At 41.6% G+C, this 25,315-nt stretch overlaps 2 protein-coding genes across 5 annotated transcripts in view; both read left to right on the top strand.

Annotated features, from left to right (window-relative positions):
- Positions 1–22,842, top strand: part of dennd2b (DENN domain containing 2B) — a 62,891-nt gene extending 40,049 nt beyond the window's left edge. For all 3 annotated transcript variants that reach the window (XM_053513915.1, XM_053513914.1, XM_053513916.1), the window contains 16 exons: positions 1,381–1,526; positions 1,799–2,008; positions 2,981–3,077; positions 3,219–3,263; positions 3,887–4,071; positions 5,039–5,148; positions 5,986–6,055; positions 8,196–8,273; positions 9,605–9,745; positions 10,951–11,099; positions 17,640–17,817; positions 20,286–20,327; positions 20,514–20,625; positions 21,184–21,423; positions 21,695–21,781; positions 22,407–22,842. In XM_053513915.1, coding sequence (XP_053369890.1) covers positions 1,381–1,526; positions 1,799–2,008; positions 2,981–3,077; positions 3,219–3,263; positions 3,887–4,071; positions 5,039–5,148; positions 5,986–6,055; positions 8,196–8,273; positions 9,605–9,745; positions 10,951–11,099; positions 17,640–17,817; positions 20,286–20,327; positions 20,514–20,625; positions 21,184–21,423; positions 21,695–21,781; positions 22,407–22,441 — 1,925 coding nt within the window. In that variant the 3' untranslated portion in view covers positions 22,442–22,842. The remainder of the gene's footprint in view (positions 1–1,380; positions 1,527–1,798; positions 2,009–2,980; positions 3,078–3,218; positions 3,264–3,886; positions 4,072–5,038; positions 5,149–5,985; positions 6,056–8,195; positions 8,274–9,604; positions 9,746–10,950; positions 11,100–17,639; positions 17,818–20,285; positions 20,328–20,513; positions 20,626–21,183; positions 21,424–21,694; positions 21,782–22,406) is intronic.
- A 1,145-nt stretch (positions 22,843–23,987) lies between these two features.
- Positions 23,988–25,315, top strand: part of trim66 (tripartite motif containing 66) — a 39,120-nt gene continuing 37,792 nt past the window's right edge. For both annotated transcript variants that reach the window (XM_053512481.1, XM_053512482.1), the window contains exon 1: positions 23,988–24,454. The gene's annotated coding sequence lies outside the window, so the exon portion shown is untranslated. The remainder of the gene's footprint in view (positions 24,455–25,315) is intronic.

Here is a 25,315-nt window from a genome sequence, read left to right on the forward strand (position 1 = left end):
GCCGCAGGCTCCTCGTGCTGAGCGCATTAGTTTGGTGATGATGGATCTGTCAGAAACGTTCCTGGTCAGATTACACGACGATGTCCTGGACGAGAATGTCAGCAAGATTGTTTAGAGAACAAAGAACAGGAAGTCACTTGCTGCTGCTGTTGTGAATCTCAACAAACATTCCAAAGACAAACAGGACAAGCAGTTTAACTCTAAATGCAGTAAATATGTACAGTAAACTCCGTGTATGAGAGTGTGTGTGCCTCTGTGTCAGATTATATAATAGACCTGCGATTAAACTAATTAAACAAATGACATGTCATCATGAAGAAAATACGCACTGAGCTCAAGGTCATGAGAAGGTCATTCTGATTCTGTTCTACATCACCGTGCACGTATTTTATCTCTTGGGATTTTCGAGAATTGACGTAGCAGCATCTCAACATTATTCCTGTTTTATTATTGAGAGCTGTAAATCAACACACTCCTGCGCTGTGTAAATATGTGTATACACTCTGTGTGTGTGTGTTTCAAGGCCTACTTTTGTCTTTATAATCCCGGTAGGCGAGCGTGGTCAGGACGGCATGTCACTACTCCCAGCACTCTGTCATTACGTCGCATCACGCAGCAGCGGTCCGGACCTCCGAAACCTCCTGACACGGAAAAGCCGTAACGATCGTCCTTTTCCTGCTGTGGATTTCCAGCGCGCTGTGCAGTCGGGCGCCACTTCGCTGCCCTTCGGCAGGCTGTTTGTGTGTATATTTAGAGCGAGCCTGTGTTTTTCTAGCGATCGGGTTCAGATCAGCGGCCCATATGTCATGTGATATGTTTTTATTTTTCTGAATTTTCTGTATTGTTCCCAGGCCAGGCTAAACACGGCTGTCGTGGAGCTCGTATGTCAGTCTCACACTGTTCCCCAGCGCGTCATTTACAGATTTTCCTATTCTTATGTGGATGAAGGTGTAGAGCTGGAGATTGAGCGTTATTGGAGCGTTATTAAGAGCTTCCTGAGCGTGTACGATCTGAAGTGGAGTCATTTTTACTATTATATTGTCATCATATTATTACATAAGTTCACATCCCAGCAGGTGTTTTTCTGTCTGCTCTTATCTAACACTCGTCCTGGAGTTCAGTCTAAGGGTCTGCATCCAATGTTAACTGTTTTCGGAGACACTCACTGACTCGTCTGGCCTCAGAACTGATTTGCAGCGCTGCTCTCGCCTTTCTCTTTCACCTTCTGAGTCGCTCCCTCTCTCCCACTTAGTTGTGTTAACTTTCACTGCTTTTAAGTCTGCACTCTGTGTTTAGTTTATGTCTGAGCCTTTCTGCCCCTCTCTCCCTCCCTTTCTACCTCCTTCTCTCTCTCTCTCTCTCTCTCTCTCTCTCTCACAGACTCTATGAAAGAGAATCCGTATGAGGATGTGGACCTGAAGGGGAGAGCTCTGGCTCGCAGGTCTCGTCTGTTACCCGAGAGGTCTAGTGACTCACTCAGCAGGACGTGGACCTCCCAAGACAGGAAGTCCACTACACCTCCCCAGGTAATTCCATCTAACCTGCGGAATGTTCCAGCACGCTCCTCTCCTTATTTATAACAGACTCCGCCCACTGGGACGGCTTTTTATCTTATCACTGGTTTAATAAACACACTCTGATTTTCATTAACATTACACTCACAGTCACTTATTCTCACACACTCGCACATTCCCTCACTCATTCATTCACTCACGTACTCACACACTCATGCACTCACACACACACCACAGTGACATGTCAGTAAAGTCCCTGGTCCCCTCTCTGACTCCGCCTCCAGCTCCCGTCTAAGCCGAGCAGTCAGTCTCTGCGTCTCCTGGGTCAGACAGACAGGAAGAGTCACCGCTTGTCTCGTTGGTCTAAGAGACACAGTCACGATGACGTGTTGCTGCTGCCCCAGCTGTCGTCTCCCTCCTGCGGCCTGCTGGACGACAGCCTCAGCAGCGCCAGTGACACGCTGGCGTCCCGCAGACAGAGACGAGTCCCCAAGGTAGGCTGGAGCTCTCCCATAACGGAACCAGTTTGAGAATGTGTACTGGGTGACTAAAACCAGTCGTTTCCTGACTGTATTAAGATATAAAAAAAAAACAGATTGTTCCACATTTACTGAGATAAAGCTCAGCAGTGGAAACTCCTCTGTCCTGGAGATGAGGGAGAACTTACAGCTTTATCTCTGACACAATGTTGACACTGGAGACTCCTTCCTCTGATGTCTCACTCACATCTACTCATCCTATTTATCAGATGGTTTATTATTAGTGTAGCGTCCGCTGTACACACCACTGTGAACGAGCTGATACTATAGAAATCATTATTTTAAACTACTGTCAGAGCTGCTGTTATAGGAAACAGAGCTCTGTATCACTCCAAGAATTTCAAACTCAAAGATATTAAAGATTAGGTTTCTCTGTTTTTCCCTGTTTTTTCTCTGTTTCTCCTCTAGCCTGATTTTGGCTCTGCTGAACTGACAGCCGTAATGAGCTCAATGTGTGTTCCATTAAATAAAAATCAAGAGCAACTCTAATATAAATAAAACCGAATAAATTTAGGAGACTGGATAAAACCGGAGGAAAAAAATGGAGTTGGGATGAGATTGTTTTTAGCTTTGGAAGAATACAAACGCCATTTTGGTTGTTTTTCAGTTCTACTCAGCTAGAGAAGAGGCCATCTCTGATACCCTTAGAGCATTTTTTTGCCTCCTGAATGTTTTTTTTAAGGCTGAAGGGTTCCTCAGTCTGATGATTCGTGCCTGCAGCAGTGAGAATGATATTTTAGTTGTGCTTACAGGCAGTGACAGTAGAGGTAAAAAAATGACTCAACCGCAACCACACGCTGTGAGCGTCGACTCCAAGGTTTATCCTGTACTCCGTCATGAGGATTATGCTAAGTATTCCTGGAAGTGTTTTGCTGCTTCACCGTTCACCAACATGCCATCGCTCTTCTTCTTTTTCTTTCTCTGTAGGTGGTGCAGAGAGTAAACTCTATCTTCTGTTCAAAAAGAGGGAAGAAAAGACTAAAGAAGCTCTCACTGAACAATATAGAGACGTCCTCTCTGAGAGGTAGGGTTTGTTTTTAATGAACGATACTATACTTTGTATATGCTTTTGAAGTCACACCTCACAGGTCAGTACTCGGCCCAGAGACAGTTTCTCTAAGTTGACCTTTGACATCAGGCAAATGGTATTTTTTTCTGTTTGCAGATGATAACAGTGAGAGTGAGAGTGACTCTGATGACAGGTTCAAAGGTGAGAGTTAAACACTTTGCACTGAATAATAACAACCTGGTCTGGTTTATTTTTCATTATAATGTTTATGGGTTCATTTCCTTATTTAGCACTTAAATCAGAGTTGAGTTGACGTACGCCGCTCCCTTTATCCCTAGCAGCGAATCAATACAAACACTGACTTTAGTTTATTCAATTAAGAAATCAGCAGTATTTTAAAAGCAGTAATATATTAGTGATGTACTCGACCCATATTACATCTTCTAATAGAGGTCTCATCATACTAGTCTTTTCTTCTTCTTTTTCTTTCTTGCTTTTATGCTACATCATGTTCCAGTAGACAGCAAAAAACTTTCCTTATTCAGTCTTCATTCTGATAATCATTCTGATAATTAACTGATTGATTACTTACTCAGTTTTTGACAGATTTAAAGCATTTCATTAGATTATTATCTGGGAAAAGGCTTATTATTTTATCATTTTATTATAATTTTATTTTATTACTAGATTTATTATTAATCAGATATCTGCTGTAATTCTTTTTACCCATCACACACGAATATCTTTAAACCTTATACCTTTGATGTGTAAGTCCAGAATGAATACCTCTGCTGTGTGTGAATGTGTATGTTTCCGTTTCTCAGCTCACACTCAGAGACTCCTGAAGCTGCAGTCGATTCTCCTCCGTGCCCCGAGTTACCGCACGCTGGAGCTGCAGCTGCTCGAGTGGCAGGAACGTGAGCTGTTTGAGTACTTTGTCGTGGTTTCTCTGAAGAAGAAGCCCACTAAGAACTCGTACACGCCGGAGGTCTCCTACCAGTTCCCCAAGGTACCGCGTGAGAAACATGAGAACACTGCGCTCTATGTCTCAGAGAGTGTGTTTTGTTGTTCATTGGAAGCTTATTTAGAAGTCTTTGACAGACAGTGTGTTCACAGTATTTGTGTTTTCATACTCTGTTAGAAATGGTGTAAATATGAGGGATTCCTCCGCCCCTAACCCCGCCTCTAACCCCATTTCAAATGTGGCTTCTAACCTTTGTAACTTTGTGTGTAAAGTAAGGAAGAGAAATATTATAATGTACAGTAATCTACTGTAGAGACACATTGGGTCAGGATTTATAATAACTATAACTTTCTAAAATGTAGTAATAGTATCATCGGTATATTTTATAACAATTAACAATTTACACATTGTTACGCAGATCATGTGTCACAGAAATGTAATCAGTGTGGCATCAATGGTTGCACGATTTTGCTAGAAACTAGTTTCTCTAATGACGTTGTGTGGGAGTTATTTCACTATAATTATTTCAGGCTGGTAAACAGGCCGTTGCAGCCAGGACTCCGATTCTGAGATCGGATACTGCGAGCTTTTATTCACTCTGCGGTAATAACACTAAATCATGCTGCCAGGAGACTGTATCGAAGAACTATGCAGAAGTACTTCTTTAATTATCCCAGATGTGGCTCAGTGACTGCGTCCCCTTGAGAAACTGGAAATATGCTGGCTGTGGGCCAGAGGGTCGACCCTAATGATGTCATCATCTTGAAATGGCATGGGGATGGGGACTTGGGAGTGACCTCGCGGAGGGAGGTGACCGTGCTGAACATGTTTCACATAGCAGCGAGGGTCGGCACAGGAACAGTGCAAAACAAACAAACAAACAAAAAATAAACCCAAAAAATTAATTCTGGTTTGTGTGTGATTTGTATACACATGAATATTTATAGCTCGTAGCATTTTAATGTGTGTAAACGTGTATGATTTTTCTTACTTATTTTATTTTTATATTTAGCTTGAGAGGCTGACGAAACAGATGCGAGAAGCCGAGCAGCGTCTCAAAGCCATTCCACAGTTCTGCTTCCCCGACGCTAAAGACTGGAGCCCCGTGTCTGAGTACAGCAGGTATTCACATGTTCATCACTAATCATTCCCACATTCACCACATTCACTCACCATTTAACCTTTAGTCTAGGAATTACAGTTTTTAACAGATACAGGTTTTTTGTATAAACCTGATTTGGGGCGGGGCAATCTGAACATCATTTTATGATGTCATAAAACGAAACCTAAGATATGCAAATTACTTAAGGATGACTTCCTGGCAGTTTTTCTACCTGCAGAACCAAGCTGTGTGAATGTTGCTCTATCTTCAGTTTCTACCTGCTTGTACTACAATTGTTGTAACGTTAAGCTTTTAAAGCTAACTTCTTAGACAAAAAAATAATAAAACACTAATCAGTATAAAAATTGTTGAAAATTATTTTCTATTTGTTGAGTTTTTTGTAGAAGCTCTTCTCTATTACATCCAATCTAATCATCTGACCAATCATGAAGAGCGGATTCTATCACATGCTTCTTTAAAGCTATCTGCCCTCTGCTGAATATACACGCTGACAGAGAGCCATGATTGGCAAGAGATCGTGATTGACACCAGAGATAGCGTATGCCCCTCCCACCCAGACTGCATAGCCTGTATCTCATGGCATCCTGGCCTTAAGGAGCACAAAATTAGTGGAGTTATTACAGATAAAGAGAATAAGTGATGACATGTCCTTTACCTATTAGCATGTTCATGCATTTTTATAAATTATTATTATATATTGAAGTTAGGAAGTTTTAAGAGTTTTTTGGACATTTTAAGTTCAGGGTTTAACAAAGCCACATTTCTGAAGGCTTCCATAAAACAACCTTTGTGTGTGGATTTGTGTGTGTGTGTGTGTGTGTGTGTGTGTTGTGCAGTGAGACCTTCTCTTTCATGCTGACAGGAGAAGACGGAAGTCGCCGTTTCGGATACTGCCGCCGACTCCTGGTAAGCCCCGTCCCCGTCTCTGTCCCGTCTCACCTTATTATTTTCTCTTTCGCTTATCTGTTTGTGTTTGAGCGTCTGTGTGGTTTTATTTCTAAAACTTCTTAAAATACATACATATACACGTGTGTGTGTGTGTGATGCCGTACATTGTGTCCACAGGCATCATAATTACAGGGTGAGGATCGCTCAGCCACTTCAATAGGAGCTCACTCTTTACCTCACTCCTTTATCTTTTATTTCCAAAGAGGAGCGGCTGCTCATAAAACATCTCATCTTCTGTTTAATGGCATTTATTAAAGAGTAGAGAGAGAGAGAGAGAGAGAGAGAAAGAGAGAGAGATTTGGTATTGTGTAGTTGTATGGAGTTATGTGTTGATCTTTACTTTCAGTTTGTTGGGGGCCAAGTCTGAATATACAAATTTGGTGTATTTCAGATGGTAGCTGAGTTACTTTTGGATGCGGTCCTCGATGAGATATACATCCTTTACATGGTCGAGCAGATGGGAATTCCTGTGACTTTGGGCCTCTGTGTATACGTAGGACAACCAAAGTCAAAAATAGTTTAAAATAAACGCGTGTGAATGAATGATGTGTTTAAGCAAAGACGTCCTGATGTGCTGTTTCAGAGGACAGACGCGTCCACATTAGAGTCAGATAAAAGTCACACATGAGAGTCAGATAAAAGTCACTTGTATTTATGAATGTCAATTGTCATGACATGCATATCTGACCTGAGCAAAAAATCAGAAATGAACAATGTGGTTTGTGATGTGACCGCAGCTTTAGTTCATGTATATTCACATACACACACACACACACACACACATACACACACAATCAGTCTGGGAACTGATCAGATTCTTGCTGTTAGAAGTCGATAATAAATGACTCTTTCTTCGGCCTTGAATAGCGTGCGGTTGTCCCAGTGTTGTGTGTGTGTGTGTGTGTGTGTTTGTTTTTTCTGGTGGATGTTTTTTTTTTTTTTTTTTCTTTTTTGTGAGGAGGAAGTCCAGGAGCTGGCACGGGGGGGGGGGAACATTCCTGAGGATTTCGACTCAGCGCCACATTCTCCACTTAACTCTGTGTTTCTGAAAAGCCAGCAGGGGAGACATGCATACCTAATATGGAAATGTGCAGTGAAGAATTCTTTCTGTTTCTGTGTGTGTGTGTGTGTGTGTGTGTGTGTGTGTGTTGTTAGAGACACTTCTCTTTCTAACCATCTCACACATTGCTCATTATAGAAGGCTGTGTTCTGAGTGGTGTGTATGACTGTGGGAACGCACCTGTTTAGAATAGAGCACATGCTCTGGATGAACACCTGAGCTTACACACACCCACACACACACACACACACACACCTTTGAGTCATATTTAACCAGGAAGAAAGTTTATAAAACATCCCGAGGCATGTGAATAGACGCATTACCTGAATGATCTCACCCGCATATTTTAAAACAAAACACATTTAAAGTGAGATAATCCACCTGAAAGCAGCAGACATCACCATTCAGAAACACACAAGAGCATTTTTATTTAAACCTTTAAAAAAGTATTTTATTTATGTAAATAAGGCCATGTGTAATCATATGCATTCATTTACAAATAAAAAAAAATAGTTTTCAACAAATAGTTTCATATAAAAAATTTAAATTAAACCCCTGACCTGTTATAAATTACAGCCATGTTTAGTATAAAATTGATTAAAATTGCAACAATATTTAACATAGTGAGACGTCTTTTGTAAAAATAAAACTGTAGTTTTTTTAATTAATTTCATTAATGCCTCTCTAGGTTTGATTTCATGGTTTTCACTCGAGTGTTATTTATAAACAAACGTTAGTTGCGATTGTGAAGTGGGCGGAGTTTAAAGCCTTTTGATGAAACTTTCACAATTCTGTTAAACCTTTTTTTATAAAAAGGAGACAGCAAGAAGAAAGTCTGTGAAATCCGAAAAAAAAAAAGTGAAATATTGTGTTAATGTTCTTCAGCAGTTTAAGAGGAGGTGTGTTATACATTAAATTGATCCAAACTGGTCCAGGTTTAATGGTTTTATCATGTTCCGTAATGATGAGCGCTTGTTCGTGTGGTTGTTGGTTCCTGCCTTTTGCTGATTTATGTGTTTGATCTTTGTCCCCGTGCAGCCGAGCGGGAAAGGGCAGCGACTCCCGGAGGTGTACTGCGTCATCAGCAGGTTGGGGTGTTTCGACCTGTTCTCTAAGGTGAGCTCATACCTGCTCGTGAAGTCTTCATCACTTGTCCTTCCTCACTGAGCCACACCTTCACCTATCCCTGTGTGTGTGTGTGTGTAAGTGTATGATCCGCTCTTTGTCTTTTGTTTACATGCAGCCTGATAATCCACTTATAATCTAATGTTTAATCTTCTAATTATTATTCCTGTAATAATCCCCTAATAATATGCTTAAAATATGTACAGATAATTTAACTGAGCTCAATTATAATAATTTCAGTTTTCCCCTCAAAGATCAATAATGTGTCACTTCATCCATCTACACCTCAGTCAGAATAATATAACCATTATAGTCAGATTACTTTCACTATCAGAACGTGTGTATGTTTGTGTGTGTCACTGCGCACTCTGTTGTAGAATCGATGTAAACTAATTGTGAGGTTGTTAGACATCAAACACTCTGAATCAGATGTAGGAGTTTCACATCATGAACACCGAAAGATGAGTAAAACTGTCTGTTATAATCTGTCTGTTATCCCATCACATTGTTATTCCTGAACGTCTGGGAAAATCTCAAACACTTTACTGAGATCACAAACTTGACAAAATAAAGCTCATAAAAACACAAGCAGCAGAATAAAAAAAAACTTAATACACACACAGAACAAACTCACAATCCTCGTTGTCATGGTGACGTAAGCACTAAACCTCACTTCCCGTTTGTTCAGAACTTTTCTATATCAAAAACATCTGGTCCAGATAAACACAGACTTAATGACCATTTTATGTGAATAATAAAGTCAGGATGTTTAAACGAATAAATTAAAAACAGGGAGATTAAAGTCAGTGGTGACGGAAATGACCGGGGACGACTTGATATGATATTCTCACGATACCTCGGTGTCGATTTAATTGTATTGCGAGTCTGTAAACATCACGATTTTTTGACATACAATTATAACATAATATACAATTTTAAACAAATAATTCACTCCTAGCAGAGAGCTGCCTGAGTTTAGAGTGTAGGATCACAGAGGAACTGCAGCATTTAACCATCTCAAATACAAACATGTATAATTAAAAAAAACAACTCTGAAACTGTTTAATTTACATGAGCGCTCTGGGGTTTATGACTTTAAATAAAGCAGACGCCTTTATAGCTTTAGTACGTTTCTATTAGTTATAATAAAGTGAAAATAATACTGTATAGGTTTAATTTAAAACATTGTTGAAGACTCAAGCCAGCTTAAGTAAAAGAAAACTTGATATGAGAATAAGGTGAAATATTATAGAAAATTATAAACAATAATCTGAATCATGTGTTTTTCACACGTGTCCGTCCACTCTGTGGTTTCCTCCTAGATCCTGGATGAAGTGGAGAGGCGGAGAGGGATCTCAGCGGCTCTGGTCTACCCCTTCATGCGGAGTCTGATGGAATCTCCTTTTCCGGCTCCCGGAAAAACCATCAAAGTCAAAACCTTCCTGCCTGGTGCAGGCAACGAGGTCAGATTATTAGAACTCCTTATATACTTATAAACAAACTAGTGTTAGTACATGTCGTTCTTAAGGAGTTTGTAGAAATAGTTAAAAAGTTAAATCTAATAATAATCTGCTGATTTAATGTAATCAGTGATGTTATTATTATTATTATTATGATTATTATTTGAGGTTGAAGCCCACGTCCATGTCTGTGTGTCTCTCTGTACAGCAGAACTCTCTGTCTAACTTATTAATACAAAGAAATCCCATTCTGTAAGGTTGAGTATCTTACGCCTTGTTTACACTAAGTTGTCCTTCTTTGGTGCTCAGACAAATACACTCCCTGTTCGGTAATCGGAGAGTGAATCACAGATGAGAAATGGAAAAAGTAGATCAAAGGATAAAGATGAAGTTTTGTCTTAAAACCACTCCAGCGTGTTAAAATTCACTTATACCACTTCAGCGCTGTTATTTCAGCCAAAGTGAAAATATGAACTAATCCCAGTCAAAATATTCACTTTATCTTTTCTAATTAATATCTATTGGTGCAGGTGTGTGTTTACATTGAGACAGTAGCGCATTAGTAGATTATTTTACAGTAGATTATTAAATCCCACACATAACTGTTCATAACATCACTTTTACTCCACATTTAGATTCACTGATGGTGCAGATTAAACTTCAGACAGAGATCTAAGGACTGCAAAAGGTTCATTACATTCTGTCCAGTGGTTGATTTAAGACACGCCCACAGTTTGACACATGCACAGTACACTGTCAAAACTTCCGGTTTATAATTTGTCAGAAAAAAGCACATAACTTCAGTTTTGCTCAATCCTGGCTGGACAGACAGACAGACAGACAGACAGACTTTTTTTTATGAGACTGGTTTCTCGACCTCCAATGTATGAAACATTAAGATATCATTGAAAGAGCAAGTTCTGACCCAATGTACAGACAAAACCTTTATTGTATTTATATAAATGGCCTGTAATATGAACAAATAACAGGTATTAATATGAATCCAGAACCATCCGTACCCAGATCTGATCCCTGTTTCCATCATGAAGCAGCACCAGGCAATGTAGAATGAGTTTCTGTGGATGAAATTAAACTTCTGTAATGATTCCTATCATCATGCAAGCAGTGAATTTATGTCAAAATGAAATCCAATTAACACCTCCTAACCAATCACAATCCAGAATCCAATATTTTGACCGTTCCCTTAGGTGATGGAGTTGAGGAGGCCGATGGACTCCAGGTTGGAGCACGTGGATTTCGAAAGCCTCTTTAGCTGTCTGAGTGTGAGACAGGTGGTGTGTGTGTTCGCCTCGCTGCTGCTGGAGCGCCGGGTCATCTTCGTGGCCGATAAGCTCAGGTGAGATGTCATTGGTGTGACCTTATGACCCTCATGTCTGCTTGGCGTAGATTCCGGAGGGAGGTAGCGTCAGCACGCGACATTCTGTTACAGCCTGCGAGTTTTCCTCTTCACACCAAACATGGTGAGACATCGCTCCGCGCGGGCCGAGGTGTGTGTCCAGAGCGCTGAGAGTGTGAGCGCCGAGCAGATGTTCTCAATAACGACCCACTCCACTGATCTGTGATATCACTTCCATTTTTCCATGCTCTCATTTCACACACACAGGGAAGAACATCTGCCCTACAACGAGAACACACACTTTTAACTCACATCACTGTTTTTTTTTGTTCTTCTAAATATAAATCTAACTCTGTGGGAAGTGTGCAGAGCGCTGAGTCACGGCCAGAACAAAACCTCGAGCTGTCCACATTTATCATGTGTTACCATAGAAACTGTTTTCTTTTTATTTTCATTTTTTTTTTTACTTTGGCTTCCTATTTGTTAAACTCTAACGCACCTCTAGTCCCAGGATACACACTGCAATCAATTACACAATTGTGCACAAAATAATTAAAACACTCATTTAAATCTCACAGAAACACCAAAACAAGCAGCTTCATGTTACATTTCACTCCTTCCTTTTATGTCCAAACTGACCCAATGATTTCTGTCCAAAGTTTCTTTTTTTTTCCTGTAGTCACATGTTAATACACGCCAATCATCAAGTGTATAAATATACACTACTGATTTACATTTAGCCCCGCCCCCAAAACTCAACCAAACTCAAAGCTCAAAGAAAAGTTTAAAAACTCCAAACCGTCAGCTCTAAATTTTTCAGCAGTGCACCTCAGCTTACACACACACACACACACACACACACACACACACTGATGTAATGCGTGCCATTATTTTTGTCCTAGTTTAATGACTTGTCTTATTCTCTTGTTTGCTACATATTTTATATTTAGTGTGGTTGTGAAATCCCACAATGCAGTGCGAAATATTTGTGTCTAAATGACGCCCTGGAGCACTGAGAGATCTCCCATGATGCACCGGGAGGATAAATCTCACACACACTGAGTCTGATCTGAGGAGTAAATATCCAAGTTTTAGCTCATGAGGTTTGTCACTTCCTCTCCGTGTGAGCGAGACGTTGCACTAATCCCAGCGGTCTGGTCTCCCTGAGAGGACTCCTGCTCTGTCCAGGCCACTGCGGAGTTAATCAGGGGACACATCTCAGGGACACACCCGCTCATCACCATGATCTGGATGGAGAAGTGGGTCAGGGCAGAGCCCGGGAGCGGGCAGTGGTCCCTCGGGGGTCTCTGGGGTCCACCCTCCCTCTTCCCAACATGGAGTCACTAACGGAAAAGAGGGAGTGAGTTATTTATGAAAGTCTTATCTTCATAAATCAGTGGCTCATTTAAACAAACATCACCGGGGGGGGACCTGGACAGGCAGTGACTGTGAGGGGAAGGAATGTGCTTCCTGTGTGTGCGTGTGCGTGTGTACTACGGAATTGTTTGCTGTGCATCAAAACATCAAAACTAATGATGGTTATTTTCAAGCACTTTGGTAGTCAAGAACTCGAACAGAACAACACATAATCAATTAGTATTTTTAAACAAACAGTAAAAAAAAACAATCATATATATATTTATATATATTTACTATATATATATATATATATATATATATATTGTCTTGCATGCCGAAGTCATACATCATCATCACACTTTTTCTTTATCTGTACCTCCTCCTAAATCCTTCAATCCTTTATGGGAATTTGACCTCTAAGGAACCTTCATAAGGTACCATAGGTTTGCTTTATTTTATTTTGCAATAATAGTTCTTTATAGACCTAATATCAACAGTCAGAAGAAATGTGGCTACACGGTATTACCAAATTACACGACTACACCTGCTGGGGTACACTGTAAGAGAACTTTTGTTAGGATAAGGCTCTGATTATCTCCCTCACTGAGTTTATTTTCAGTATTGAGCAGTGTAGGGTGTGTGTGCTCAATTCTACAGCTCATGTATACCTAATAGGGACGGGAGTCACCAGTCATCTCCCGATACAATATTATAACGATACAGATTTGTTTCTCAGATTCAATAACGTAATACAATTTTATATATATCCTGATCTATTACATTTCCCCTGATTTTGTTACAATTTTAAACAGTAAAAAACTATATATATTTTTTAATTACATCTAGTAAGTAATACGTAATTAAATGTAGCACGTTCTATACACTATAACATTATTTTTCTCATTAAAACCCAAGTGCATCATTTACATGATACAAACTAACTAACTCTTTGTCATCATTATTATTTATTTCCCAACAAACTTAGTGAATCATTCAGTCCCACCACACGGGATGAAAATGTGTGAATAGTTTAGAGTGCGCCACCTGTAGGATTATAAATAAACTGCAGCGTTTAACTGCATTAAATGATTCTAAAGTCTCAAAAATAAACTTGACAGTGAGCGCGCGGACGAGTGCAGTTTTTTCCCGTCATTGTCACACTTTTCCTCTCTTCGCAACTCTTCCTTAACCATTCATGGGTCTTTGACCAAACCCTCACAGAACCCTTATTAGGAAGTGTGGACATGTGCTCGCTGTTTCATTCTTATAAAGAAAACATCCACTGGTCTTGAACATGTCTTCTTTGAAAGACTCGTGCATTTTATTTAATCTAATCTTATCTAAAAACAAAGCTGAGTGCTTAACAAATAAATCACAAAATAAGAGTTTTCACTCTGAATGAAAGGTGATTTAATTCGACCATAACTCACTAGCTTTAAAACATTTATACATTATAGGGTCACATACACCTGTATATGGACACCTGCGCCTGTTTTTGTGTGAACGTTCAGTGTATTTGTTGTACGTTTCATGTCAGGGCAGTGTGATCTCATTACACATAAGATTCATAAAACTAATGTTCCTTGGGAATGGGACTCTTTTTATTGAAAAGCTCTACTCTGTCACGCTCAAAGTCTTCCTCATCAGGACAGGGATGAGCACCTGGACCTGGACAGTTAGGACTCGAACCTGAGCCTCTCCTGGGGAAAAACCAGCTCAGTCACAAGGATTCCTCACATGCTGTATGTCTCTGTGTCCTGTAGTGTAAGATCCTCCTTCCAACAGTCTTTAGGTCTAATCAGACGAGATCAGTTTTCTGTCCACACGTGTGTTAAGTAACATTGACGATGTCGTTAGTAATTAATCACAGAGATGGGTGTGTTTTACTGCTGAGTTGTACAACACACCTCGTTTTAATCCACACTGTCTGCTTATATGTGTGTGTGTGTGTGTAAGCACTTTTTACATTACACACCTCCATGTGGAGAACTAATCCAGTCTGAATAGAGCCGTCGAGTTCTCTCGTAACTCGATCACCGACACACTGCGAGTGTGTGAGCTAGAGAGGAAATAAAACTCAGTCCTGGTGTAATAAATCCGTGGGATTCTGCATCGTACATATGGAGTTCATTACAGAAGCCGAGTGCGCTGCCTAACCGCTCCAGCGTTCCTGCTCCTCCTGTCTCTCGTCTGCCTTTGAGAAAAGTGCCGTGGCAGGAAAGGGTTAACCACAAGGCGCTGTTTTGATCTTCCTGCCTTGTGGAAATGACTTTCTCTGGCTTGGGTTCACCATCAGGGGCAGAACGTGGGTGTAGATGCTCGACTTTGCCTTAGGTTTATTCTTTTTTTGGGCCTAGCGTGAGAGTTTCATTTAGCATCGTGCAGAAAAATAGAGCACAAAAAGAAAAGAGAATAGCAATTTTTTATGTTTTGCACTAAAAATTAGATTCAAAAGACGTTCCAGACCTGGCACTTAAACAGCCCTTATACTTACAACATATACTGTAGACTTTTACCCAACCGTGAACATTTTTGTGTTTTTTTTGTGCAGTTATGAGGATGTTTTATGTCCCGTGGCGCTGTGCGGCGTGGTACTGCATGTGAAAACACGTGATGAATGAATCGTACAAGCTCCAGCTGAACTCACAAACGTCTTTAGCCAGAAGGCAAACCATCTGACAAACACATTAACTCTGTAAAATCCACTTTCACAAAGTCTGTACGCGTTCCTCAGGAGAGCTGCTGCAGAGATTTCGCACCCACATCGCTTATAAACATGATATATACAGGAACGCTGCTCAATTAGTTTTATATACAGCATATCATTATGGGCTGTCTGTAGAGGTCCAGGCAGAAATAATACTAATGGGTGATTATTACTCTCACAATAAGGTTTAAAAAAAAAGTTATTATAAGAAATAGACTTAATATATACTGTATTTTTAAACATGGAACAATTATTGCTACATGACAAAATTATTCTACTATTATACTACTATAGAACTAAATACATTAAGTATAAAAGATATTAATAATAGCAGTATGATTTTTTTTTGCACGTAAAAAAAGCTTAAAAGCTGGTGTATACTCCTCTCTATCTCCTGTCAATCCCAGTGACACTAGCCAGTTTTGTGTGTGTGTGTGTGTGTGTGTGTGTAAGAGGGCAGATAGGGCAGCAGGTCAGAAACATGCAAGTGACTTGATGAGTCTCTCAGAAGCAGCAGGTGTGTAAACTCTCTCCCATGTGCAGACACCGGCCCAGACGTCTCCCACAGACGCTGGCCCAGACGTCTCCCACAGACGCTGGCCCAGACGTCTCATTACAACAACATTTAAAAGCCTGTACAGTGTCCATACACTCAGACGTACAGTGTGACAGTTTACTCGCCAGGTAATACAGACATTTGACCTTGTGTGGGTGTGTGTGTTGTCTCTTTCACTTTCACACACACACTGACGCTCGCATTAGCGTTCTATTCTGATGGTCTTTCGCTTTGTCTGAGTTAATTAAATCTCATCTGAATCTTTTCCCACAGTGGTGGGTACGCACACGTTTCAGTTTGGAGTCATCACTATAACAGAGTGGAATTTTGGGAACTAAAGCTCTATCGGTTTCGCCCCGCGGCTACGCTTTTAAACAGCTCTCTGCACTCTCTCGATCAGACTGAAAGGTAGACACAACCTAGCATGATTAATGAGCTGTGAAATGTATCGCTCTGAGGCTAATAGCTCATTTAAAGTAAAGAAGCAGTCACTCTCTCTCTGTCTCTGCATGTATCATAACGCTCATCTGTAAAAATCGAGCTATAGACGTCGTTCAATCCGAAACGGTGTTTGCGTTTTACTTGTTTGCATTTCGTCTGATCTGCTCTGATCCACAGAGATGCTTCTAGTGCTGGATTATTCATGTTGTTTCTGTATAAAAGGGTCTGTCTCTGTTAATGACCCAGGGTGGGGGGAGAGGGGTAATGCTAAATCGAAGGCATGCTGTTCATGACTCGCAGCTGGAAGCTCTCACGATTCACTTCTGACGTCAGACCAGACCGCGATAGGGTTTAAAGGAACATGCTAACTCTGAGGACGGATCTGTGCACTGCAGCAAAAATGTGAAACATGGGTGAATCCAGTGAGTTCCTGTTCTCACTGACGTTATAGCAGCTGTACGCTCGCTCCCTCACCTGCCTCGCACTATTAAGTTAATAAGACTAATTAAATGACAGCGTGTCACACATGTGACTGAGAAACCACAAAGTGGCGTAAACTCCTCTGTGCTGCAGAAGGTCTGGGAGAACTTACAGCTTTACCTCTGACTGTTACTCTGCTCTGACACCGGAGACTCCTTCCTTCCACTGATGTTACACCAGCACACTTTTCTGTACAGGGTTTAATCTGTTTATTATCAGCCGAGTGCGCATTACACGTCCCCGTAAATGAGCCGTTACTATGGAAACGTTAAAGTATTAGAGCTGAAGGCTGAAGTGAACCCGACTCTGATTAAAAAGCCTTCAGTGCCACTTTACATTTCTCCTTTAATCACAGAGTCTCTCCCTGTCTCTTTATGCTCAGCTCCATGTTTCTATCTCGTTTATTATGATGAGCTTGTGTCACGTGACTCATTACGACTTGATGTGAAATATAAACCGAATATGTGTTTAAATTGTGAGATGTGTAAAGTGTTTTATTCTGTAACTGTCTGAAACAGTTGTATTTATGAATTCACATCCCTGATGTCCAGGGCTTTTTTTTGTGTCTTAGACAAAGCAGAGCCCGTGAGAGACACTTTGCACGTTTCACGTTTCTCCGTATTCCTGATAACATTATCCCTGACCTTGAGAAAAACGTGAACTTGCGCTCTTTTCCCAGCCTTTAACAGGGATACGTCACAGGATACAGTTGGCCTGTGTTTGCTCTCAGCACTGCAGATATGTTTGCTTTCTCTGGTGATGATAAATTAATTCATCTCAACTCACGGCAGCCTGCGTTTTAAACCGATCCTCCTCTGCGTCTGGCCGCTCCGTCCTGCTCACACTCACACACTTGTTTGTCTCACTACAGAGCCAGGATCACCTGGGAAACCTGGGATTGCTCTCATGCAGGTGTCATTGGATTAACTTGTGTGTGTTTGTGAGAGAGAGATAGAATCAGGTGATTAAAGTGTGTGTTGTTGTGTTTTCATCCCAGCGTCCTGTCTAGCTGTGTGCACGCCGTGGTGGCTCTGCTTTACCCGTTCTCCTGGCAGCACACTTTCATCCCTGTCCTTCCCTCCTCCATGGTGGACATCGTTTGCTGCCCGACGCCGTTCCTGGTCGGGATCCTGTCTGGCTCGCTGCCTAAACTCAAGGAACTGCCGGTTGAGGAGGTAAATGCTATTGCTAACCCTAGGCTAATGCTGACTCTAACACTCGTCCTTTTACTTTCACACTTACAAACACAAATTACTAGCTGTTAAATTTTTTTTTTAAAATTCAGGATCCTGTTCAGAGTTTGGCCTCTGTTCACACTGCAGGGAAACTTTGCACTGCAAAGATCAGTCTGATACAGAGAGAAAAAATAGATCTTTAACCTCTCTAATGACACCTGCTTTTGCTTTACACGCACGCTGTACACACACGTGTGTTATAATAAACAGTACACACACGCTGTTCACACACGCATACAGACACAAAATAAAATATGTTTTACACACACACACACGTGGTCACAGTGTTATAGTAAACAGTACAAGCGTGCACGGATGTTGATTATACCAGTAAAAGATGCGCACTAAGACCCAGCAGGGGAGACGATTATCCACAATTCTGCAGCGCAGGAGAAAAACCGTTGGCTCAGTTGTGATCACGTGACTCTTCGTGTCAAAACAAGAAGCGCATGTGTGATACATGATACTCGGTACTCGTAAACCAAGACTTGCTCGTTTTTCAAGTCTGAATGTATTAAAAATCTTTGCTCGTCTTGCGGGACACTCGCGGACCGCGTTACTCACAATCCGAGGTTTCACTGTACGTATGTTTTATTTGTTTATCTGTTTTCATTCTCGAGTTGTTCATTTGTTCCTGAGTGAAAGCAATATCTCGTCCTTAAAGATGGATTTCTGGGCCGTCAGTAATCACTTCACCAGACAGAGTGTTTATTCAAACCCCTACACACACGTTTGCTTTTTACCCGAAAGCTTCATAAGTGTTCATAAGTCCACGTGAACACACAGAAAAATGTTGTGTAAAGCAGGTTCACACAAACACACCCTCGCACCATCCCACACACACCTCGGCGTGTTCCGACACGACCTTCTGTTTGGCCCAGGAGCGAAATGTAGGCTCAGGCCTCGCTAACCTTCATCATTATATATCTCAATCCCCCTGTCAGCCACGCCCTCTGTCAGCCACGCCCACTTTATAGTCTTACATACATTAATCTCTCACACCTGTTGCTCGTGACTTCCTCACTTAGGTCCCTGTGTAAACGTCTCCTCTCACCTCCATCACAGAAGGTGTAAAGGAGATTTTAATGCATTTTATTCCAGCCGGTTTCTTCTTTTCTTAATCTGTAGATTACGATTATAAATAAAAGTAAATGTGTGGAAAGTGTGCTTTTGTGATTCCGGTTTAAGCTTCACTTAATGGACACGGTGTGTGAAATAATGGCAGTGTGACTGACACGTGAGCTCCAGGATTAAAGTGGAATTTGAACGAGGGCTCGACGTCACACTCGCTGCGACGTGGGCTGTATGAATTGGCTGTAAAAAAACGTCTGGCTGTTGACCTGAAAAGAAAAAAAAAATACAGAGCAGATTATCTTTCACAGCTTCCAGGAATCGAGGGAGAGGAAAAGCATCACAGACAAAACACTCTGTACAGAACAAGAGCCAAAGGCTTCTGTGTGCGCATCAGTGAGTGTCAGCTCCTTTACCTCTGTGATCCTCACGTCTCATCTGAGGGAGGAATTCCCACACACACACACACACACACACACATACACACACACCGAGCACATTTACACAGCAACGACAAACCTGGAACAAAGTACCATTAACCCTGGATAAATAAACACTCACAGGTCACAGGGAAGGGCTTTAGCGCCTCTGCTGGTGTAAATGAGTCACGTCGCTCTGCTGGTCTGGGTTTGGAGTGGAACTGGATTTTGGATGAACTTTCTTGCTGAGCAAAGTATTTCTGCATTCAAATAAAATATAAGTTGAAAAACAACACCGTGCTGCATCATAAATCATTATAATTTTTACATCAAACTCCTGTTAACTGTGAGAGACCAGATCATTAAGCTCCTGGTGCTCACGCTCTATATCTCTCTCAGGTTTAACTTATTTCAGCTGTATTTAAACCTCCTAGGAGCTGGAGTGTTCTGTACACTGCATTTATTCCCATTGTTTCTCTTTATTAGCCCCTGATGAGTGTGAGCTCAAACAGGAAGGAGTTAAAAGAATTATAGCCCTCAAAGGAGACTAAACAGTGTCATTATATGTAGTTAGTTGTATAATGCCATTCAGGTCTCAAAAGGATAAACTTAAAAGTTACACACGTCTATTTTAAGTTTTTAGACTAGGAACTTTTTACAACCCTGTGAGGGGAAAAAAGAAGGGCATAAAATGTGCATCGTACTTTATGATAAGTGTCTGTAAATATAATGTGAAATAAAACTTTTGTACACACACTCTTAAAAAATGGTTCTGAGATTTTTTTCATGTAGGGTTGTACATAAAAATTTAAATTCTGATCCCAGCTTTTGTGATCTCACGCAGTTCACACGATCATCAGATGGTTTATTAGAAGATCAGCCTGTGTGACCCTGATCATCGTGTTGTTTGTGTTTCAGGCCTTGATGGTTCATCTAGGAACAGATCGCTTCATCAGACAGGTGTGTATGTGGAAATGTCACCACAGCTCACATAACAGTTAGATGAATGCCTGCTGATTTGCATTCACTAGTAAAACCACACACACACACAGAGCTGTAGTTACTCTCTACTCTAGTTATTCAGTGCTGTTAGAAAAACATTTGCAGGTGAAATCAGGTTAATTAATGTGTGTTGTGATTGTGCAGCTGGACGACGAGGCTTCGCTGCTTCCACGCAAGTTACAGGCCGCGCTGGAGCAAGCTCTGGAGCAGAGGGACCACATCATCGATCAGGACTCGAACAGCGAGTCAGACGACGGTAAATCAGACAGACAGTTCAGTTCAGCATAAAATAGTTTAAATTTAACTTAATTTTATATCTAAAATATTTCCTCCATTATAAGCTCATATTCTGCATATACCTTTATACATGTAAGAACTATTTGTTTTTAAAATTACATTGTTACATTGTTATTTTTAATTGAACACGTTTAAATTTTATTACGGTAATAAATAATTATATTAACTTCACTGCTGCAATTTACAGTTTAAACCCACTGATTCCTTAAACCACAATCATTAAACATTTGCATCTAATTTTTCCTCACTAATAGTTTTGTTTAATAAATTTTTAGGTGTTGCAATTGATTATTGTGCAGCAATAAGGACATATTTTTAAGTCCTGTAAAGAAGCAGAAATAAAAAAATGAATTCCCTTTAGATTAAAGAAGCTTTATGTAACTTTCAGATTAAAGAGGCTGTGTGTAAGTTTTTTGTTTAACAAAACCTCAGTCATTTCTTTCTCATTGACTCTGTGTGAAAGATTTTAACTTTAGGCTGTGATGTGACGGTGATGATTCCTCCTGTTTTCTCACAGAGTGTAACTCGCTGGACAGCGTCGTGTCCGAGGCCTTCATTCGCTTCTTCCTGGAGACCATCGGACACTACTCGCTCTTCCTGACGCAGGGTGAGAGAGGTGAGCGCGTGTTCCAGCGTGAAGCGTTCCGCAAGTCCGTGGCCTCCAAAAGCATCCGCCGCTTCCTGGGAGTCTTCATGGAGTCTCAGATGTTCGCTGGATTTATCCAGGACCGGGAGCTGAGGAAGAGCAGAGCTAAAGGTGAAGAGGGTTGTGGGAGAGGACGGGAAACCGGGGACAGGACATCACGCTGTGTTTGTTTTGGGACATTAAAGGCTGAAATATCTATAAAAAGAAACAGAAACGCTCTTGTTATATTGTGAAGTTGTTTACATGGGAAGGGAAGCGTGTTGATGTGGTGAAGAGCTCCAGTCTAGATCTCTACTGCCCCCTGCTGGTCACTCTGAGAGCTCAGGGGTTATTAAAGGAAGGTGAGATGAATGTTTTAGACGTGTGTATGTGTGTGTTGCAGGTCTGTTTGAGCAGAGAGCGGAGCAGTACCTAGAGGAGTTACCTGACACCGAGCAGAGCGGAGTTAACAAGTTTCTCAAAGGACTAGGTGAGGAGCTTCACCTCATAACTCGCCTCTAAAGCGACTCGCTTCACGTACCATGTAACTGCTGAAGGTTTTCCCTCACTGCATGCCTCTGACACGTGTGGAGGGTTAAAAACGTCTTTGAAGCAGACGAGGGTCTTTGAAACAGACACCTTTAAAAGGGTAAATAGATGTTGTGGTGTTTTTACACTTAAGATGATGGGGATGTCAGGTCTGCACAGAGTGGAGATGATCCTTGTTCTCTCACTTTAATGAACTGGAAGGAAAATCTGTACGGCTGGAAACAGAGACCATCTCGCTCAGACGCTCTCGGACTCGAGCATGACCGCTGTGTTCTAAAGAACCGCTCCGAGGAGAACACACCCGGGTTCTGTTCTAACAGACTTTAGGGTTACCCTTTGATCTTGTGCCAGTTAATAAGTTATAATGCGACTGAATCTGATAAAGCAGAGGTGTGTGTTAATCTGCGGCTGTGAGGCAGTGTTTATTAAACTCTCACACATGGATTATTATCAGAATATTCTGTAAACACAGCTGCTGTTAAAAAAATATTAACAGTTTAAATATTGAGTTTTACCCAAAAACACTGAGATCAATAGAAATTTCTTTAAACCTCTTTTTCTTTCAGGTAATAAAATGAAGTTTCTCCATAAAAAAAACTGATGGTGTGGAACCCAAGAGAACCAAGGTCGTCTTTCCAGCACTACATGTGAAGCCTTAACACAACTTCTATATCTGAAGATTTGAGCTGTTAAATGTCTTGTATATATTTATGAATTATGATGTAGCTGCCTTTATTTCGTTTCCTGGTACTGTGTGTATGTGTGTGGTTCTGTGAAGATACTGGTACAGCACTACTACGGTGTGAATGAGAGTGTGTGTGTGAGAGAGGGAGAGCTGAGCTGAATAGAGAGTGAATAAATGGAAACGAGTTTAAGGTGGATGTACAGACACTGTGTAGTATTTAACGCCATTTTGTACATGTATTAACACTTGAAGATTCTCGTACTTGCAAATCTTTGTAAAAAAATAAATAAAATCAATAAAGCCTTTCAGATTATTCAGTCATTTGTTGATGATTCATTTGTTGCATAACACTCTTCGGAGAAAGTGCTGTCCGCCCTCTTCAATCATAGCTCGTCTATCACCGTGTTATGATTGACAGGGGAGGCAGAGATTGCCCCACCCTTTTTTTTAAACATTAAGCTCTTTAAATAGGTGGTTTGAAGAATTAGACAAAAAGAGTGAGGTGGTGTCGTGGTTACCACTGTGGCCTCGCACCCCCAGGGTTGAGGGGTTCTATTGAGTTTGTATATTCTCCCTGTACTTTCAAAGACATGCAGATTAGATTAATTGGCACTCCCATGATTGCTGTAGTGTGTGTGTGTGTGTGTGTGTGTGTGCGTGCCCTGCGATGGATTGGCACCCTGCCTTATGCCCAGGGTCTGCTGGGATAGGCTCCAGGCCCCCTGTGACTCTGTACACAGGATAAAGTGATATAGAAGATGAATGAATGAAGAAAGAGGGAGTGTGTTACGCTAATGCTCACACAGACTTCTGTCATTATCAGACATCATATCAGACCGGACTCTGTCTGGACTCTCAGGGACCCGTCTTTGTGCTTTCACTTCCGTGGCCCCTTCAGATCAAGGGGCGACTTTTACCTGTTAAGGTGCTTGTGGAACTTTTGCTTCAAAAGCTTTAAAATAATTTCTCTTTGAATATCGAGCTTCACAGATCAAAGGGTTAAAGAGAGTCTTGACAATGGCACAAAGATGTTTTCTAGATGAAACCACTGGTGTAATGATTGTGTGTGAGTGTGTGTGTGTGAGAGAGAGTGTGTGTGTGTGTGTTTGTGTGTGTATGTGTAGGTGTGTGTGTTAGAGTTCTCTCCAGGTTAGGTAATGTGTTTTTAAAGGACAAATAAATGACACTGAGCTGTTTTTCAGCAGGAGGAGTCGACTCTTACCATGAGCCGAGTCAAATGAACCGATTCACATTAAAGATCCGGATCCTCATCCCTGCTGCATTACAGTGTTTTTTTGTTTTTTTTTTGGAAATCACGGCAGCGTTACCTGGAATGACGTGATTGGTGGAGAAGGGGGGAGGGGGTGGGTGACGGAGCTCTCGCGATGTTTTAGACGAGAACAGCCGGGGGGAGACCGAGGCGCCCTCTAGCGGCGCAGGGCGGAGTGACAGGCGGGTCAGGGTGAGGAAGTTGAGCGGGATGCAGCTGATGGCAGATCGTTTGTCCTGCTGACGGAGGAGCAGCGCATCGGACCGCCCCTGAGATCAGACCGCCCCGGCGATCGGACCTCCCCAGAGACCGGACTCGGTGCTGGTGGGGGGGACTTTATGTCAGGGCTCGCGCGCTTCCGGAAACTTATTTTCATGTGCGCAATGCCTGCACGCGCGCTCCGGCTCCGCCGCGCACACTTTGGGTTTGTTTTGTTTATTTATTTATTTACAGAAACATCGGTTTAGACTGCAGGCGCGCGCGCCCGCCCGCGGTTCCGTTCTTAAATCCCGCACGCTGCACTGAGGATGAGGAGGCTGAGGATGGAGGAGATGATGATGAGGATGATGATGATGTTTTCCCCGGAGCGGCTCGTGCGCGCAGGCTGGTCCTGAATCAGGAGAGAAGAGGATCTGCGCAGCTTCCCGAAAACCCAAAAGGTGGGGTTCAGTGGGGGGGGGGGGGTGGGGGGGGGGGGGGGGGGGGGGGGTTAGTGTGCGGTAACCTACATTACAGTCCGCATCTTTAACATCAAACATCATCTGTGTGTTTAATCTGAAATCCGCATGGACATCACACACACACACACACACACACACACACCTCTGTCTGAGAGAGGAGGAGCGTGAAAGTAATGACGGTGTTAAAAAAAAATGAAGGTGATGATGATGAAGATAAATGTGATGATGATGATGATGATGATGAAGTAATGATGATGATGTTGCTGAAGAAGATGATGATGGTCATGATGGTGATGGTGGTGATGATGGAGATGATGAATATGAAGGTGATGTTGATGCTGATGATGATAAAGGTGGTGGTGATGAAGGTGATGATGATCATGATGATGGGGAAGATGGTGATGAAGTTGGTGGTGATGATGACGATAATGCTGAGGGTGATGATGAAGGGGATGATGATGGTCATGATGATGGTAATAATGGTAATGACATGATGCTGATGGTGATCACGAAGGTGATGATAATAGTCATGATGATGGTGATGAACATGATTGTGACGAAGGTGGTGGTGGGATAAATGTGGCGGTGATGATGACGATGATGCTGATGATGAAGGTGATGATAATGGTCATGATGATGGGTATAATGATGAAGGTGATGATAATAATAAGGCTGTTGATAATGATGGTAATGATAAAGGTGGTGGTAATGAAAATGATTAAGTAATGATGATGATGTTGCTGAAGAAGATGATGATGGTCATAATGGTGATGGTGGTGGTGGTGATGGAGATGATGAAGGTGGTGGTGATGATGGTAATAATGATAGAGGTGGTTGTGA

This window comes from Clarias gariepinus, chromosome 15 (genome assembly GCF_024256425.1).
Source record: "Clarias gariepinus isolate MV-2021 ecotype Netherlands chromosome 15, CGAR_prim_01v2, whole genome shotgun sequence".
NCBI classification, from domain to species: domain Eukaryota; kingdom Metazoa; phylum Chordata; class Actinopteri; order Siluriformes; family Clariidae; genus Clarias; species Clarias gariepinus.